This window comes from Acipenser ruthenus, chromosome 6 (genome assembly GCF_902713425.1).
Source record: "Acipenser ruthenus chromosome 6, fAciRut3.2 maternal haplotype, whole genome shotgun sequence".
Lineage (NCBI taxonomy): Eukaryota > Metazoa > Chordata > Actinopteri > Acipenseriformes > Acipenseridae > Acipenser > Acipenser ruthenus.
The window spans coordinates 60,364,889-60,382,075 of record NC_081194.1 but is presented as its reverse complement, the minus strand read 5'-3'; the positions used below and the strand labels follow the sequence as shown (position 1 = coordinate 60,382,075).

At 40.0% G+C, this 17,187-nt stretch overlaps 1 protein-coding gene across 3 annotated transcripts in view; it reads right to left on the bottom strand.

The window, feature by feature from the left end:
- LOC117410829 (kelch-like protein 32) overlaps nt 1-17,187 on the bottom strand; it is a 69,391-nt gene that overhangs the window by 11,329 nt on the left and 40,875 nt on the right. For all 3 annotated transcript variants that reach the window (XM_034017685.3, XM_034017687.3, XM_059025616.1), the window contains one exon: nt 6,405-7,131. In XM_034017685.3, the coding sequence (XP_033873576.3) occupies nt 6,405-7,131 (727 nt within the window). The remainder of the gene's footprint in view (nt 1-6,404; nt 7,132-17,187) is intronic.

Sequence of the window (17,187 nt, the reverse complement as noted above, 5' to 3'; positions counted from 1 at the left end):
AATATCATTCAAAATAAAGGCATGGGTTGAGATCCTTTTGAGGCAGCCAGTGTGCTCGGTTAAAAAGGAACTGAAAAAATTACAGAATTAAAATCTTTAAAAGGACTGGTTAATAATCTTGACTGCTGCAATTCCAGCATAGCTACAGCGGAACCCTGACAGACGCAAGGTCACTCTAGTTCTATGTAAAAGTAGAATCAGGGTTCCCATACACTAAACACACCCCAAAATTGTTATTTGAGCACATACATCATGAAAATCTTAATATAGACAATGATTTCTCACTACAGAGGATACCAGTATGATCTGCATAAAGCACTACTTTAGTAAAGCACACACATGGTGGATATCCTTAATAAACAATAAATAAAATAAAAAGCTTCAAATATTAAACCTTGGGGCACTCAAATTCACTGAAAGGTTTTCATATTTCAGGCCCCTGAGATTCAATATACAGAGTTCAATGTACAACTTAAACTAATTAGGTGCACAACCTTGGGAACTATGATGTTAAATATGTATACGTATTAATAGGTTAACCAAGTGCAGGTCAGAAAAATAACCAGAAAGACAACACAGAATCCCTGCTGATAACTGTTATATTTTGAAAAGCCCTTGAATATTCAATGATGTTCTACACAAGTAATTCAATAATAATGGAGTCTACGGGCCGTATTCACAAAGGATTAGCACCCTAGTAAAAGCATTGGAGTCCTGTGCATAACCTGAACGCTATGGTCTTATGAACACAGACTTATAATGACAGAACTCGGCTTACCATTAATAATGTAATAAGTGAGTGTACTGTACGTGTTTGTCTGTGAATTAAACAAGTTATACGCAGAGCCCCATGAATTTTTTTAACTTTTCATTTTATTTATTTCACAAATTTTGTTTTATTTTTCAAATTTTGTTTTAATTCGTTTTATTACAGATGCGCATTAAATTACTCAAATAGATGTATATCAATAGTATAGTATACATCATAACTACAAACATTTATTAAAACATCCGCTTTTTTTTTTTACATTGACAAACAGACATTGTGTAGAACAATAATTTTGTTACCATAATTTCTCATTAGCAGCAGTAACGGCGACGTACAGTCCCCCACTCTTTAACTGCCTATTTACAGTAGTTACAGCCCATGCTCTCTATAAAAATTCAATAAGATAAAATAAATATATATTTACACTGCCCTGCGGTTTAGGCATGTTAGAAACAAACATCTCTTCTCTTCCATCACAATTTGAATTCCCAAACGACTTGATATAAATTATATATCTGCGCAAGTGCTAGCCAGAGCTTCCGTTTCCCTTCAGACCGTGTCTATGGTAACGGCTGAGCAAGTATTTGTTGTATAAACCTCCCAATTTAAAAATGTAACTCTATGTTTGCTTTATAATGATTTATCATTTTATATTTGTATTTCTTTTTAAAAGTTGCATTTCACTTTATATGTTGCATTTCGTTTTATTTCGTATTTGCAAAAAACACAGGGCTCTAGTTATACGACATATTTGAAACCTTATCGGAAAATATTGTTTTGATAATTTTCCCCAAAATGAATTACAATATCCATTAATACTAAAAGAAATGCATATTTTGGGGGAAACTCTATTATTTTTTATTTTTAAATTGATGCTCAATTATTTACAATGTAAATATATTGTATACAGAGACAAGCAATAAGGCACGACAGTGGGTGTCAACAGCTCAGGGCGTGGTGATATTAGAGTATATCACACACTCTGAAGTGCCTTATTGCTCTTATAAAATGGGTTAACTAACTAAATTGAAAAAAAAAGTTTAATATTAACAAAAGGCATTTATTAAATATCCTTCTGCCTAAAACTGAGCTAAGAAAATAGTTAAGGATTTATAGATTTATATTGAACATTGCCAATGAAAGTGCATTTTTTTCTTATACTACTTGTAATTCTTGGTTTATTCATTAGATTTTAAAGTAAAACATTGTTGGCCATTTTCAGCATGACATAGGAAAAATAAGCCTGCCTTTAAATTACAGAGACCTTTCCTCACCACTTCACAGTGGCAAGAAAGACATATTTTCATTATGCTACCCACTTACTTATCAAACTACAGTTTATGGCTGGACAACGTGGAGAACTACTGGGCCCGTGTTAAGAAACAATTTATAACAATGCAGGGCACAGCAGAAGAAATCATACCATCGTACCTGGATTAATGTATGTGGAGAGAAAGGTGAGACAGCAGCCCCTTTGTAAGCCTGTTAACCCTGCCCATAGTACAGGTGCATCCATTTTATGTTTACAAGGGGATTCAACTTACAATACACACCGTTTTTAACCCTCACCAATACACATTGAATAAGTAGTACTCTAACATCTATTCGATCAGTCAATCACCAACATATAATATAAATAAACACAAGGAAGGTAGGTACTAGCATTTAAATAGAAAGAAACCAGCTCCCTCCTTTTATAATATCCTGCAGATGGCGCTGTGACGTTATTTTACAGGGCTGGTGGCCGCCCAGTCCCCTGTCTTTATAATACTCTCTTCCTTGTTGCTCTGATTGTGTATAACCATGGGTGAGTGTGTGTGATACACCACAATACAATACAAACAGCCATCCTCCAAACATCAAACAAAACGCTCAAAAAAAACGTCTGTGTTTCATCCTGTCCATTCCCACCCCGGGGAAATGACGGCAGGAGGTGATGAAGACACCAGCAGCAGACTCAAAGAATGGAAGGTAAGTTAACGGTTACTGATTTCTCTTTATTTTTGGTTGTCAGCAATGTTTTATTATGTCTCAGGGAAAGCCACAGGCCTGCCGAAACATCAGTGAGGGAGGCCGTGTGATGTTCCCCATCACATTATCCCCCCTTCAAGCAGATCAGGACAGGGGTTCGGATCGTTAGGTTTCCCTTCACCATCGTCCTCGGTCCTGGTAGGATGTTGGGATAGGAAGTCCGCTACTTGATTAGTGGCTCCAGCAAAGTGTAAAGTGCAGACCAAACGGCATCACACAGAATTGAAACAAGCCAAATGGAGTTCGAAAGTCTGTCAATTCTTTAGCTTTGGGCATTAAGGGCACCTGCCAGTATCCCTTCTTAAGGCCAAGTGTGGAAACAAAGGTGGCACTGCCCAAACGTTCCAGCAGTTCATCAACCCGGGGCATTGGGCAGCTGTCAAATTTGGATATGGTGTTCAATTCACGGAAGTGTATAAAAATCTAATGGAATTGTCCTTCTTTGGCAACAGCACAACAGGACTGCTCCAAGAACTTGACAAGGGCTCTATGACTTGTAAGCGCAGCATCGTATTGATTTCTTCCTTCAAGGTGTTTAGGAGACCCATTCGATACATCCATTGTCGAATATCTGTAGTCTTTAGAAGCTGTATGGCATGCTGAATCTCCGTGGTATGTCCAGGTTTCAGTGAATAAACCTGTCATGGATTCAACCAGTTGTGCCATCTATCGCTGCTGCAGTGGGTTCAGCTGCATAAAATCCGGTGGTCTCTTGGCCTCTCCAGAAGGAAAAGATTCCTCTGGTTTGTCCTCGTCATGTGCTTGCCTTATCAGCAAAGTCTGAGTGGTGGTAGATCTCTCTCTCCATTCTTTCAGGAAATTAATATGAAAAACCGGTTTCTTCCTGTTCTTATCAGGTGTGCCAATCTCATATGGTCCCTGCCACTTTGCGAACAATTTTTGTTCAGATGTGGGGAGTAGTAGTAACACCTGCCCTGGCTTGTACTCTCGTTCTCGAGCATGTTGATCATACCATAGCTTCTGAGTATTTCAAGCCTCTCTCAGGTTTTGCTTCACAAGCAAGGTGTACTCCTCCAGCTTATTGCACATCTTCAAAATGTAGCTGATTATATTTTGGTCTGTTCCAATTGTCGGTTCTTCCCAAGTCTCTTTAAGACATTGATGGGCCCTCTCACCGTCCTGCCATAGAGAAGCTCAAACGGTGAAAATCCAGTGGATGCTTGCAGGACTTTTATATAAGCAAAAAGCAAAATAGGGAAGCCAAAAGTCACAATCCTTGCCTCACTTACAAAGTGCCTCAGCATTGTTTTCAGCATCTGGTAGAAACGTTCCACGAGCCCATCAGTTTGAGGATGGTAAGGGGTAGTGCGAACACCTTTAATTCCTAACACTTTATATATGCGCTGTAGCAGGGTGGACATGAATTTAGTGCCCTGATCGGTGATTATCTCTGCAGGTATCCCTACTCTGGAAACAAAACAACCCTAACGCCTTGCTTAGCTTTTATGGAACGCAAAGGAAATGCTTCAGGGTATTAAACACTACAATAAACAGATTACCAGTGCTACTCCTTTCCTATGGACCAACAATGTCCATCGCTATGAGATGAAATGGTTTATCAATAATGGGCAAGGTGTGTAAAGGGCTCCGATCTGATACTGCCATGGGAAGTTAATTGACATTGCCGGCAACTTTTGCAATAATCTACTACATCTGTGTAAAGCCCTGACCAACAAAATCTTTTAGCGATCATAGCCAAAGTTTTAGTATGACCTAACTGACCTGACATAGGGATTGAATGTCCTAGTTCCAAAACCTGCACTCTTAAAACCTTTGGGACTACCTTTTCCGACTACATTCTCCTGATACACCAATTCATTCTCCCACATTGCTTGGCAGTTGGCCATCAGACTCTACACTCTACACAGGCTCTAGTTTTCTCAAAGTACCGCTAATTTTCTTCTGCCTGCGCTGCTTCTTTGGTTTGCGGGACTTCCCAGGCTGAACATCTAACTCTGCACCCGCAAATGGTAATTGCTGCAATGCTGTGCTATCTGCCTCGTGTTGCTTCTTAGCTTGGCCTCAAGTAACCACAACATTACAAGAGACACTCACTAGCTCCGCTAGCACTGGTATATCCTGCCCCAAAACTACTTCATAAGGTAGATTTTCTACAATGCCCACAGGCATCAGATATTTCTGTTTCTGTACTGCCATGAACACCTCCGTCGTGAGTACTGAGATAATGTTCCACTCATTATGTATGAGGTTTCCTTGACAACAGTAGAGAAGCTGGAAGCGTCAATCAGTTCATACATCAAGAAATGGCTAGGAGTTCCACACTGCCTCAGCAGAGTGGGGCTCTATGGTAAAGGGAAACTGCAGCTGCCAGTCTCAGCTCTAACCAATGAGTTTAAGTGCAGCAAGGTTTGATTGGAAATGACATTGGTAGAGTCACACGACAAATTTGTGAGGGAGGCAGCACCCGTATTGAAAACTGGAAGAAAGTGGGCATCAAAGGAAGCTGTGGAAGATGCAAAGGCTGCCCTTCTTATCAGTGATATCATGGGGCAAGTACAGCATGGAAGAGGAGGCCTTGGTCTCAGTTCAGCTTCTCTTACATGGCATGAAGCAGCCCCAGCTCAACGGAGGAAGCTGGTAGTCAATGCACTGCAAAAGCAGGAGGAGAGGATGAGGTGCATAAAGGCAGTTTCCCAGGCCAAGCAGGGAGAATGGACAGGGAGAGGATCAGTTTCCTCATCAGGTCAACGTATGATGTTCTCCCATCACTACAGAACTTGAATCTATGGGTAGGAGAGGATACATGATGTCCTTTGTGTTCATCACCAGCTACATTAAGACATATTTTGACAGGAGTAAGGTTGGTCTTAGCCAAGGACGCTTTACTTGGCATCATGACCAGGTGCTGCGAGGTTTGGCCTTAGCATTGGAAGACAAGTGCAACATGACCAACAGGTTGTCACCAATGCCAGCAATATGCCACATGAAGAACATTACTCTATCATGGGGAGCAACCTCCAATTAAATATATTAAAACCAAAACTCGTCTAGGACAACTGGAAGCTGCTAGAGACTGGAAAATGTTGGCAGATGTTGGACAACGGCTTATTTTTCCACATGAGATTGCCACCACTAACCTTCGACCTGATATTATCTTGTGCTCTGGATCAACAAGCCTTGTTCACCTGATAGAGTTAACAGTGCCATGGGAGGATGCTGTGGATGAGGTGTATGGAAGGAAGAAACTTTGGTACGCTCAACTGGCTGCTGAAGCGGAACAGCAACCTGGAGAGTCCGGGTTTGCCCAGTGGAGGTGGGTTGTCAGATTTGTGGCAACTCCACAACCCGGTTTCTCAGACACCGGATTCAGTGGTCAAGAGTTGCGACGCATAGTGAGGAACTTATATGAAGCAGCAACTGGCTCTGGTTGAGACAAAAAGATTCTGGTTTGGGGCCTCAAGCACAGTAGAAAAACAAAATGATGTAAAGGAAGGTAAGTAAGCTGGGTTTAGCCGAGTGGGGGACGGCTAAGCCCAGCTTACTTAAGGTGTCGTGGGCTAGTTGACGAAAGACCAAGTACTAAGCCTAGATTATTATTGTCTTTGTGTTTTTTTTTTTTTACCTGATATCCAGAGCAGACCATCAGCCACACACCCAGCATGACACGACAGTGACCTGTCAAACGACTGCACAAAGGTCCACTTGTTTTTCTTTGGACAGTACCTCTCGACGGTAGGCAGGACTTGGCGGAGCTCGTTCCTGCCCCCCACTGCATACAGGTATTCATCCAGAGCCCCCAGCACAAAGTGTTCCCTGCAGTTTTTCATGGGAGCAATCTCGGTCCATTTGTTGCCACGCAGGTCGTACCGGCAGGCAGTCCTGACAGCGCACGTGCGGCCCGTGGCATGCTCCACCTCACCCCCTGCCACAAAGAGGAAGTCCCCCATGATGGCCACACAGTGGTGGCTCCTCCCCACGGACATGGGGGCTAGCTCGCTCCAGTTCGATACTCCAGCAATGTGGACGTGCTCCCGGTCCCTGGGGTTGAAAAACCTCAGCTCTTTCACCTTACAGACCTCCCTCTTCTTCCCCCCCACAATGTAAAGCGTTTCAGACTGGTAGCGAGGCTTGGTCTGAAGGGTCTGCCAGATGGGCTGTGCGTAGGGGCTGCGGTGGTATTCTAAGGCCTCCTTGACCAAGGCTGTGGCAGTTTCACTGGCCTGTACCAGAGGGTGCACCTGGGCTACAGTGTGGAGGGCATTCACGTCCATGAGGCCATAACGCACATACTGCAGGAGCTCCTCCATATACTGGTAGCGGCAGTCATGCTCTAGCCATCTCACCGCCAGCTGCAGAGGAGAACACAAGCACAAGAGTTTAGAGATTTTCATTATCAGTTATAGTGTAGAAGGGTGAGGTAGCATAATGGGGGCCATATTTATAAAGCATTTAACACTGTGGAAATCAAACAGCTGATACATACAGAACTAGTAAGAAACAACTAAGGTTGTAAGAACGCATTAACCCTTTGCGGTCCATTTATTAATCGCGCGTCAGGCACACCAGGTCTAATTAATTTTCACACGCGCAGTTAATTTTATACGTGCTGTTTAAAAGTATTTTTTTCACAGTCAAACGGGTTTAAATGGCCCTGCATATCAACAAAGCACACACTAGGCATCTCCAGCCCCGCCCCAGCCTTTTGTTTGCTATAGCGTTCAGCTATGTAAGAAATAAATAATAATAATAATAATAGTCGTACATACCGATCGATCATCTCCGGATCACTCGTTTTATCACCATATTCCTCAATAATGCGATCAGTGTCATTATTTTATTATTATAACATCTGAAAAAAGCTCTGCAAATGTCCATGATAGTCTCAGTGCGCTGACGCACTTAGCCAGCTTGTTTACTATGGACGCCCATTATCTGATACCTGATACCATGGATGACTATTCATGAAATACGCCTTTTTTTTTTTTTTTTTTTTCCCCGACTTGTCTCGGCTCCTGTCGCTCCCACTCGGCAATTGAATGGTTTTCTCGGCTTTTTCCGGAGAAAAAACGACTAAACACCCGTTTATTGCGTTGCTATAATGATGTCGGACCCAGTCCGACAAAGGACCTGTGAGGAATAATTGCAATGTCGGACCCAGTCCGACAATGGACCGCAAAGGGTTAAATAACATTTGTGACAAAGTGCTTGTTTGTCAACTGAAATAATGCCAGATTGTATGCAGTTTCACTGTTAGCCACCAGGCGTGTTTATTGTTTACAGGTGAGTCTTGTTAAAATTCTGTCACACACACACACAATCCCTCCAGCAGGTGTTTTTCTGTTTCAGTCTCACTGGTTATCAAAGTACTCTTTATAGCAGCCTCTAGAGGTGAGTGGTAGAACAGTTGGGTCCTCCTGAAGGTCCTGGTGAAGTTTTTCCAGAGAGCCACGAGGTGGCAGTGAAGGCCCCCCAGTCGCCCCTTGTGGTTTCCCTGGTAATTGTCCTCTTGTTTCCTTCCACAGATACCACCCCCTCGGTTCCAGCGAGAATAACACAGTCACTGACTTGTCCTTGTGTTTTGCCTCTCTTTGTCCAAAAGTTCAACACATTCACTATCTTCCTATGATAGCTAATTTTACGCTGCCCTTAAAACACTTTAAACCACTGCTGGGTTACCAACAATGACAATCTTAATATCGAGGTTCAGAGTGGTTCTCACATTGGTGTTCCTGGTAATGAACCGAGCTAGTGCTTCCTCTTCTGGGCAGCAGCGTATTGCAGTTCCTCCGAGAGGCTCCATGGTTCCAGTACAGTTCGACAAACCTGATGTTTTACTAATAATCTAAAGCTAAAGAAACATATTCAAAAGCTTTTCAAAAATAACAAACCAATTCACTATTTCCTTTTAGTTTAGTTTGGTCTCTCAGAGAAGTCTCCAGCTCTCTCAGCACATGCTCTCCACAGAGCATCCTTCCTAGTTACTTCCCTCTTCCTGGGTCATGACAGCTTCCTTTTGACTCCCCAGGAGGTGGAACTTCCTGTTCCCCACACCAATCATGAGAGACTTTCTCAGAAGCTTCTAGAACCCACTCAATGCTTGTCTTTCCAAGATTAACGGCCACTAGTGGTGGATAGACCAAATTAACAACAAAACTTAAAATCCCCATATACTGCACACAATACTATATAATTTATTCTAGACTGGAGGTTCTGAACCCTAACCTCCTATCTCCTATAATTTATATAGCGCCCATCTATGACTTTGCCACACATTGTTTTGTTTTCCTTTTAGAAAAGATGGTGTTAACATAGAACAGTGGTAAGTGCTTTGTGAATATTGCCCTGGCTGCTTACAAACTGTCACGTCAAAACAGAAATAGTAGATAGAAGTAGATAAATGATTGAACAAAGAGAAAAAAAAAAAACTTGGATATGGACTCCTTTATGCATTGTGTGTATCCATCTGTCTTTCTGCATGATGATAACTGCATCTTCTCCAAACTGTTATCATACTCCTAGACTCCAAAAGACCTTTCAGATAACGTGGGTACAATCTGATAAGCTATTGATTTTATAAAGATTTTACAGATATTTACTGTACACGATTTTAAGCACCCTCCTTTTGTGACTGCATTTGTTTTAACTTCAAGCCACCTACTCAGTCATATAGAATTACTTACAGAAGGAAGAGATGAATGACGCTCTCTCTTTTCTTAATCAGTTTTGTGAAGTCATCTTGGGTAAGCTACCTACTTGAGTAATTGAGCACCAGTTAAATCAGTTTATAATACCTGAAGTGGTGAGGTGGCTCTTATTTACCCCACGGTAAAATTCTGATCTGAACACAGTAACATTAGCCAAATGAAAAATGTGTATAACAGTGTTAGGCATTGCTGGTAAAGTAGTTATTATGTTGACCACAGAATACAAAAAAACATCTAAAAAATACAATTAAAAAATAAATATATATTGTTAATATGGTTATGAAGAAGGTTTTGGTAGCTTAAAATTATATCTGGGACTTCAGTCCAGGTATACCAGGCAGTGAATTGGAAATCAGTATTTTGAGGTTCTGTTTTTATTATTAATATAAATATGTTTAAAAACAGAAATGGAAAAGTTTTTGTATAACAGGAGGCATCAGGAGGTACTGGTGTCTGATCCAATTAGGATCAACGCTTCTTTTCCAGGTTGTGATAGAAATCTCTGCCTTCGAGTGTTTCTCCTTGAGCCAGATCCAAGAGGAACTTTCAATGGATCAGTTAAACTGACAAAGGAGAGTGGAATAAAGGGGAATTAATTGGACTTGAGAGCAATTTCAGGTTGTTTCGTTGGAAGAAAGACCTGTACCTAAGAATGAGGAATCTGTGCGAACATGGCTGGAAATAAATTATTCTATTATTCTGAGAAACAAAGTGCATTTCAAAACAAACAGATCCTCAAGTACAGGCAGATGGGCTGTGATGAACTTACAAAACTAGGGGAAGATAAATTCCCTTCAGTGGCATTTCGTGCGGTTTGAACATCCAGTGATATCATATGTATCTTTAAATAATTGCATCAGTAAACATTTTAGGATGAAAAAGGATGAACACATAGCCAAGCAGTATGAAATGGAGATCTCAAATAGCTATCCAAGTGCTAGAATTTGACATAAATGCACGGGCTTAGTGGAAGCTCTGTGTGTGAGTTCATTTCTGTATTCCCCTCTGCAGTGACCATGCATCTATACTTATGAGCAACTAGCTCTGGTATTAGTGAGTATTCCACTGGACATCTATGACTCTGAACAAAAACAAAGCATCCCCATGTCACAACAATGTGTATTCACTCAACCTTGTAGCATATATAGACACATAAGCTTGCGATGCAATCATCGTTAATTTAAGAGCACCGAAAGGCAAACTAAAGGTTGTTTGGCACCGACAGTTCACAGATTAGAAATGTAAAATATTAGACTAAAAGTCACATTTTGGGTCCCAAGTGTAGTAAGAACAGCTATTCAAAACAGTATATAAGCTTGAAGATTTGTATGTGGATTTTTATCCAATGTAATCAGTAGACCTTTATAAGTACAGCAGTTTTGAAGTTATCGTAATCAAGCAGCCGTTATGAAGAGAAGATCAAAGGCAATGGCACCCAACAAATCGCCCAAGCAGCACCACACCAGGAAAAAAATAATAAGAATTAATAAAACAGCTGTGTCATCATTCTGCTATTTGAATTGAGCAATGTTCTGCTGCGTATTAATACTCCAGCACTTATGGAATAATGAAAGCTGGTGAACATCACTAACAGCACTAACACATTAAAGTAGAAGTTCTATAGATGTGCATGCAGTTCAGTTCAGCTGTCCACTTTGTGTTTTTGAAGATTTCCTATTTGGTCTGATGTTATTGTTTCTTACTGTATCTATTTATGCATAACTACAGATATACATTTAGAAATACTAAATTAAACTTCAGTGTTGAAATGAGTTGTATCACTGTGTGATGTGGACTCCACCTCCATGTGGTAAAGTGTGAAGGATCTCTTAATGGTCCCTTTAGGATGAATGTGCATATTCTGATTTTGCATGCATTAGACATTAACCTTGCACAGGTCTAAATTGCACTAAATACAGTAGGTCATGTAGGCAAGGAATAAAGTAAAAAAAATCTCTGTAAGAAAAGGTAGACAGTAGAGAAAAGAGAAGAACGTTAAACGAGAAATAATGAAAGAGAAATAAGAAAAAAGTCAAGAGTTTATTTCAGTATTTCTAGATGTATCAATTTATGGTTTGATGTCTTGTGCACAAAAGCAGAATTGGGGTACCCACTGCCCCCCCCCCCCCCCCCAAAAAAAAAACCAACTCTCCCAGGATACAGTATGACTAAGGAGCCAACGCCTGTGAATGCTACTTTGTTAGCTGGCTGTAAAGGTCACATAACATAAAGGAACTCACTAAGGGCCAAGAATAAATTAAATCTCAAAGAAAAAAGAGAAGAAAAAAGAAAAAGAAAACGATTTTCAGAGAGTCTCTAAATGACAATGATTGACAGCTAAACTATATCCGTGCAATATCACAGACTGCACGTTCTCATTTACCTCAGCATTGCCAGTGAGCGCCCATTAAACATCCGTCTGATGCCCAAATTAACCTTCTCTGCAAACTGAAGGAGGCACAAACTATCATAATCAACCTTTCATTATCACAGCAGCATCTAGTTAAAGGGTCAGAATAATTGTGTCATCAGAGCTCTGATTGTTTTCAATCAACAGACAGCCAGAGTGACAGCTTGGTGATTGAACAGTTTGATGAAACCACACTAGGCTTAATCAGGGGAGATGAAAGGGAGGCATGATTGGTGCAAATGAACAGTCGTGCCTCTCCTCTTCTCCAACAATCTGAAATTACCCTTAAATTTGGCTTTCTTCCTCTGTGAGTGCCAATGGAGAGAAGGTTTGATTTGTTATGAGTTATGACAGCACTGTGTTTAGCAAACACGGGGAGGAAGGATTTAGTGTGGCCATCAAAATAAAAAAAATAAAAATACATACACACGCATACAACAACAAATTACAGAAAAGCACAATATTACAAAAGGTTATATTCACTTAACCTTCCACAAAACAGAACAAAATAAGGGTACGCCATTGCTTGATTGCCAAAACATCCCCAGTGAAATGCAAATTAATCAAGAACTCATGTAAAAGAAGAGAAATAAAGAATGCTTAACACACAGGAGGCATAGGCTTGGATTAACTTTAAGACAATAAAGATGGAGACAGTACACAGCATACAGGGCTTTTTACATCTTAAGCACAGGCATGGGAGATAGTGTGTTCTTAGAACGACTTTCCAGAATTATGGAAGAGAGCATTCATTGTGTGAACATTCAAAAGTAATGTTTTCACAAAAGTAAAAGAGAATGTGATGAAGTATTCATTGTCTTTACACTCAGGAGCTCAAAAGCGGGTGTTGACGATCTACCAACCATTAGGAACTCGATTAGGAGAAGCAGTCCCTGATGATTCTGCACCAACACACCACAAAACAATTTCAGCTTCCCTCGGGTGTTTATTGTGATGCTGGTTTGCGTGTGGTCAGCAGCACAATGCTCCATCTACTGCCTGAACAAATACTGCAGATAGCTCAAAACCTGCCTGTTATACAGGGTACAGGAGGTTTGGGGTGTTCCATGAGTATCCAGAACTGAAAGATAGTATGGAGTTTCAGTATGCAATTCCCTAGTCTAATTTTTACATTGTAATGATGTGAAGGGTAGGTAATGCTTTAGGTTCACAAAAATTTGAGAAAAGACAAACAAATACGTCTCGAATCATCCATGACATACAGGCAGACGTTTTCAAAGAATAGTCATTAGCTTCCTGAGGATGCTTTTACAATTTCAATGTTTCGTTATTAAGCTCTGTTCTAACAAACAGTACCAACTTGGACAGATCGGAAATGTTGATCAGACCCCCGTATTTTTTGACATGCCAAGCAATACCACAGTTCACAAAAAGGGAAAAAAAACAGGTGTGAGTAATCACGACTGGAAATGAGAAGCAGCTCATAACTGTAATGCTCTGTGTGACAGCAGACGGCCGCAAACTGCCTCCAAACGTCGTTTTCTTATATGCGTAATTGAGGTTGTCTTTGTCAATGCAGCTTTATTTGATGTTTTATTTATTTCCTCAAATTGAGGGTTGGAAATTCTGGGCTGTGTCTTAACGTCGAAGGAATACGGTATTCGTTCATGCTACTTAACAAAATAATCACAGCTCTTTACTATTGAAAGCACTAATAATTTGCTGTTAAAGTCTAATTTTAAAGCTATCCAGTGTCACATATTATACCACCAGGCGCAAGTCTACTTTACTTTCTAATTAATGCAGGGTATTTGAATAAAAGTTGGGTAATCCACAATGAGTCTTGTTTAATGTGTGAATGCATTAGCTTGTATCTACATGCTGGGTCACCAAACCAATTAATATTGCAGGGCCTCCATTCGCTATGCTGCAGCTGAGTGTGCAATTACCATAACTCTTCTGATATTTATTTCCCCCTGTTTATGTCTCAAACCAGGTGAGGGAAAGTAAGTAGACTGAATGGGTACTGAATGGATACCACTGAGCCAAAAGGTGGACTCCTCACTCTTTAAATAAGTTTCAGTGTTTGTAATAAACCAAGGCTTTTCTAACAACATACTCAGGCTGGCACCACCTGATCCCATATAGTTTCATATGTGCAAAATACAATGCATAGAGGGTAAGGTTCCTGTGGGGTCCTATTTTCCTATTATCATCAGGTGTATTCCACCCAGTGAGAGAACCTTCATTACATCCTGAATCCAAGCATGAAGGAGGGTGTTTTTATGTACTTACAATGACTTAAATATATTCTCTAGTACAGCTGACTGCTTGTTCAAACAGGTACATAGTTCAAACAAATACACAGGGATTGATTTCAGCTGATTTCTAAACATTATCCTTTTGAACACATGCTTTACCATCAATATAGTTAAACAAACAGTTCATTACCTGAAGGGCGCTTTCATTATGCAAATTACTGTATACAGAAGGAAGTTTAACCACGCTCAAACTTGCACTCTGTCACTTCCCAACATGTAAAAATGGAATTACAGTATATTGATAAACTTAATTTTTTTCTGGGTGTAAAAGGGTAAAAAACTACAAGCATATAAATGTTTTTGACTAATGCCTCTGTCAATGTTAACGCTTGTTACTTGACTTTCTTACAGTTTTAACTACGCTTACTAATGTGCACACCATGTAGTAAGCTGATAAACAATGTGTATCACCAATAATAATATGCAAGCTTAAAAGGCTTCCGTCAGACGCACAGCGCCATCTTACACGCCAGTAAGATCTCACGCACCCCAGGATACATTCTGTGACCCCCACCCCCTCCCAGTGAGGGTCACGTCCCCCAGTTTGAAAACTCCTGACCTAAAGTATATAAGGCATTGGTATACTTGAGGACATTTAAGCTCAATGGCCTTTAGGAGATCATAGTCCTCTCTTGAAAATCTTTGTCAATCACATTGTTTTCTTATAACTGTAGAACTGTGCTCATCCACTAAGCAATTCTCTAGTCTATATATTTTGAGTTTGCATCTGAGCTGTACTGCCCTGATGCTGCTCCCAAGATGTAGAGAGACTGCACTGAAGCAGAAGTCTTTAGATTAATACACTGGTATTACAATTATATGCCAATGGTATTTTTTAAGCTGTCCTTCAAGGGACAAACAGCCTGATCCAGAATATTACATTGTAAGACTTAAAGAGAAAGTAGCTTCAAAAGTCATGCACTTGTACCATGTTTCCCGTTTGCAATCACTGAGGCTAGATCTGGGTTCTCATCCTCCAGTATTGAATTATTATAATTGTTCTCTATATCTGTCTTTAAACCTGCTTTGAGCTTACATGTTTTTGAAATCGCTCTGGGGAACTCTAACAGCCTAGCACTGAAAGCCTTCTTCATTCCATTCAAACCACGTGACAATGTGACCTTTTGCCCAACCAACTCTACATATACAGTATAGAGGGTGGGACCAACCTATTTGAAAAGTGATTTTGTCACATGATTTGAATGTAATGAGGAAGTTTGTTCAGTCCTGTGCATTTAGATGAGGGACAGGTGAAGACGGATATAGAGAAATAAAAACTCAAAACAACTGCAAATGTCATGAAAAGCCAAGGGAAAGGTGAACAATGAATATAATGTACTTTGAAGCTACTTGCACTTGAAGAATATCTAGTCCCATGACCTCAAGAAGCTGAATCCCTTCCTCTACAAGAAACACACATTAAAAAATGATCATAAGGTTTGCTACTGTACCTAGCTACAAGTTTCATAGGTACTGGCATATGATTCTAGAACCCTCCCCTGGTCCCCCATCCCCTGCCCCAGTCCCACCACTTCTCTTTTTTTTCTGAAATTCTTATTGTGGCTTTTTTTTTTTTTTTTTTTTTTTTTTTAACTGGGATGACTGAGTCAATGAACACTTTATTAAAGCGAGGCAGGCTTGGTGAATGAGCAATTCAGCACTTTAATGAGATTGTGTAGATCTGTCTCCAACCTGTCCATCAAGTTTCTGTTGTGTAAAGCGCCCTGACACTAATCCTCTATCCCGCCCAATCTTCATCTGGAGCGGGATATTAGATTCTTTCATGGTATATATTGCATTAACAGTATAACCTCAGCAGAAATCCAAGCAACTTAACTGCACTTGAGACATTAAGGACAGCATGATTAGATTTTTTTTACACTGCACTACGAGTATAAAGGAATTACCCATGTACTCAAACAACTCCTTACGGCCCACTGAACACCTAATTGGGCATCATTTATATGTGCCTTTTAAATCTGTTTATTTCCAAGAGAAAACCGCTACCACAAAAAAGGATCATAAGCTTTTACAATGAAAAAAATGTGGCTAATACTCTGTGGGAGGGCTAGGTTAAAGGTCACACCCTTTTTTCAATGCATGCTTGTCCCTTTTTCTGGTTTGGCGATTTTACTAGAGAATATTATTATTATTATTTATTTCTTAGCAGACGCCCTTATCCAGGGTGACTTACAATTGTTACAAGATCACATTATTTTTACATACAATTACATTATTTTTTACACATTATTTTTACATACAATTACCCATTTATACAGTTGGGTTTTTACTGGAGCAATCTAGAGTAAACTTACTTTCATGCATTGATGTGGTAAACTTACTTTCTAATCACCCTTATATTAAATTAGTTGTGCATATTCCATGGAAAATTATCTTTGAAAAAGATGGTGTTCACATTACTATTGTAGCTAGTGTAACTGTATAAACACATGTATGCTAAGATACACATATACACACACATATATATGTTTCATAGTCTTAGGTTTTCCTCAGAGGGGTACATCTCCCTGAATTAATTAATGTGCTCCACTGAGGATTCAACCCAGGCCTGTTCCTGCTGGAGCACAAAATGCATTTAATGATGATCTCTCCAGGGGTCGGGGATGAACTGCAGCAGGTGGTTGTGATGGAAGATAAAAGACCCAGCTATTCATGTAAGTGAGAAGAGTGGCAGGCAATGTAAAAAATAAATAAATAAGTAAATAAATACATCTTTTAAAAGTACACATTGGAGTATTTTCTGCTGACACGTATGCTAGACGAATCTTTATTTTTCTATTATTGCTATAACATACTATTAATGATGTAAGAATTGTGACAAACGTGGGAGGACCTCACTAAAACTCCAGACTATAAATCTCCTGAACTGATGAACTTTAATTAAAGAAATATTAGTGGAATGGGAGCCATCCTGAATTTAAAAAACGCATCGCCCCCCTGTTGCCCCAACATATTATTGATTTGATGCATTTAAGAAGTTTCTGAAAG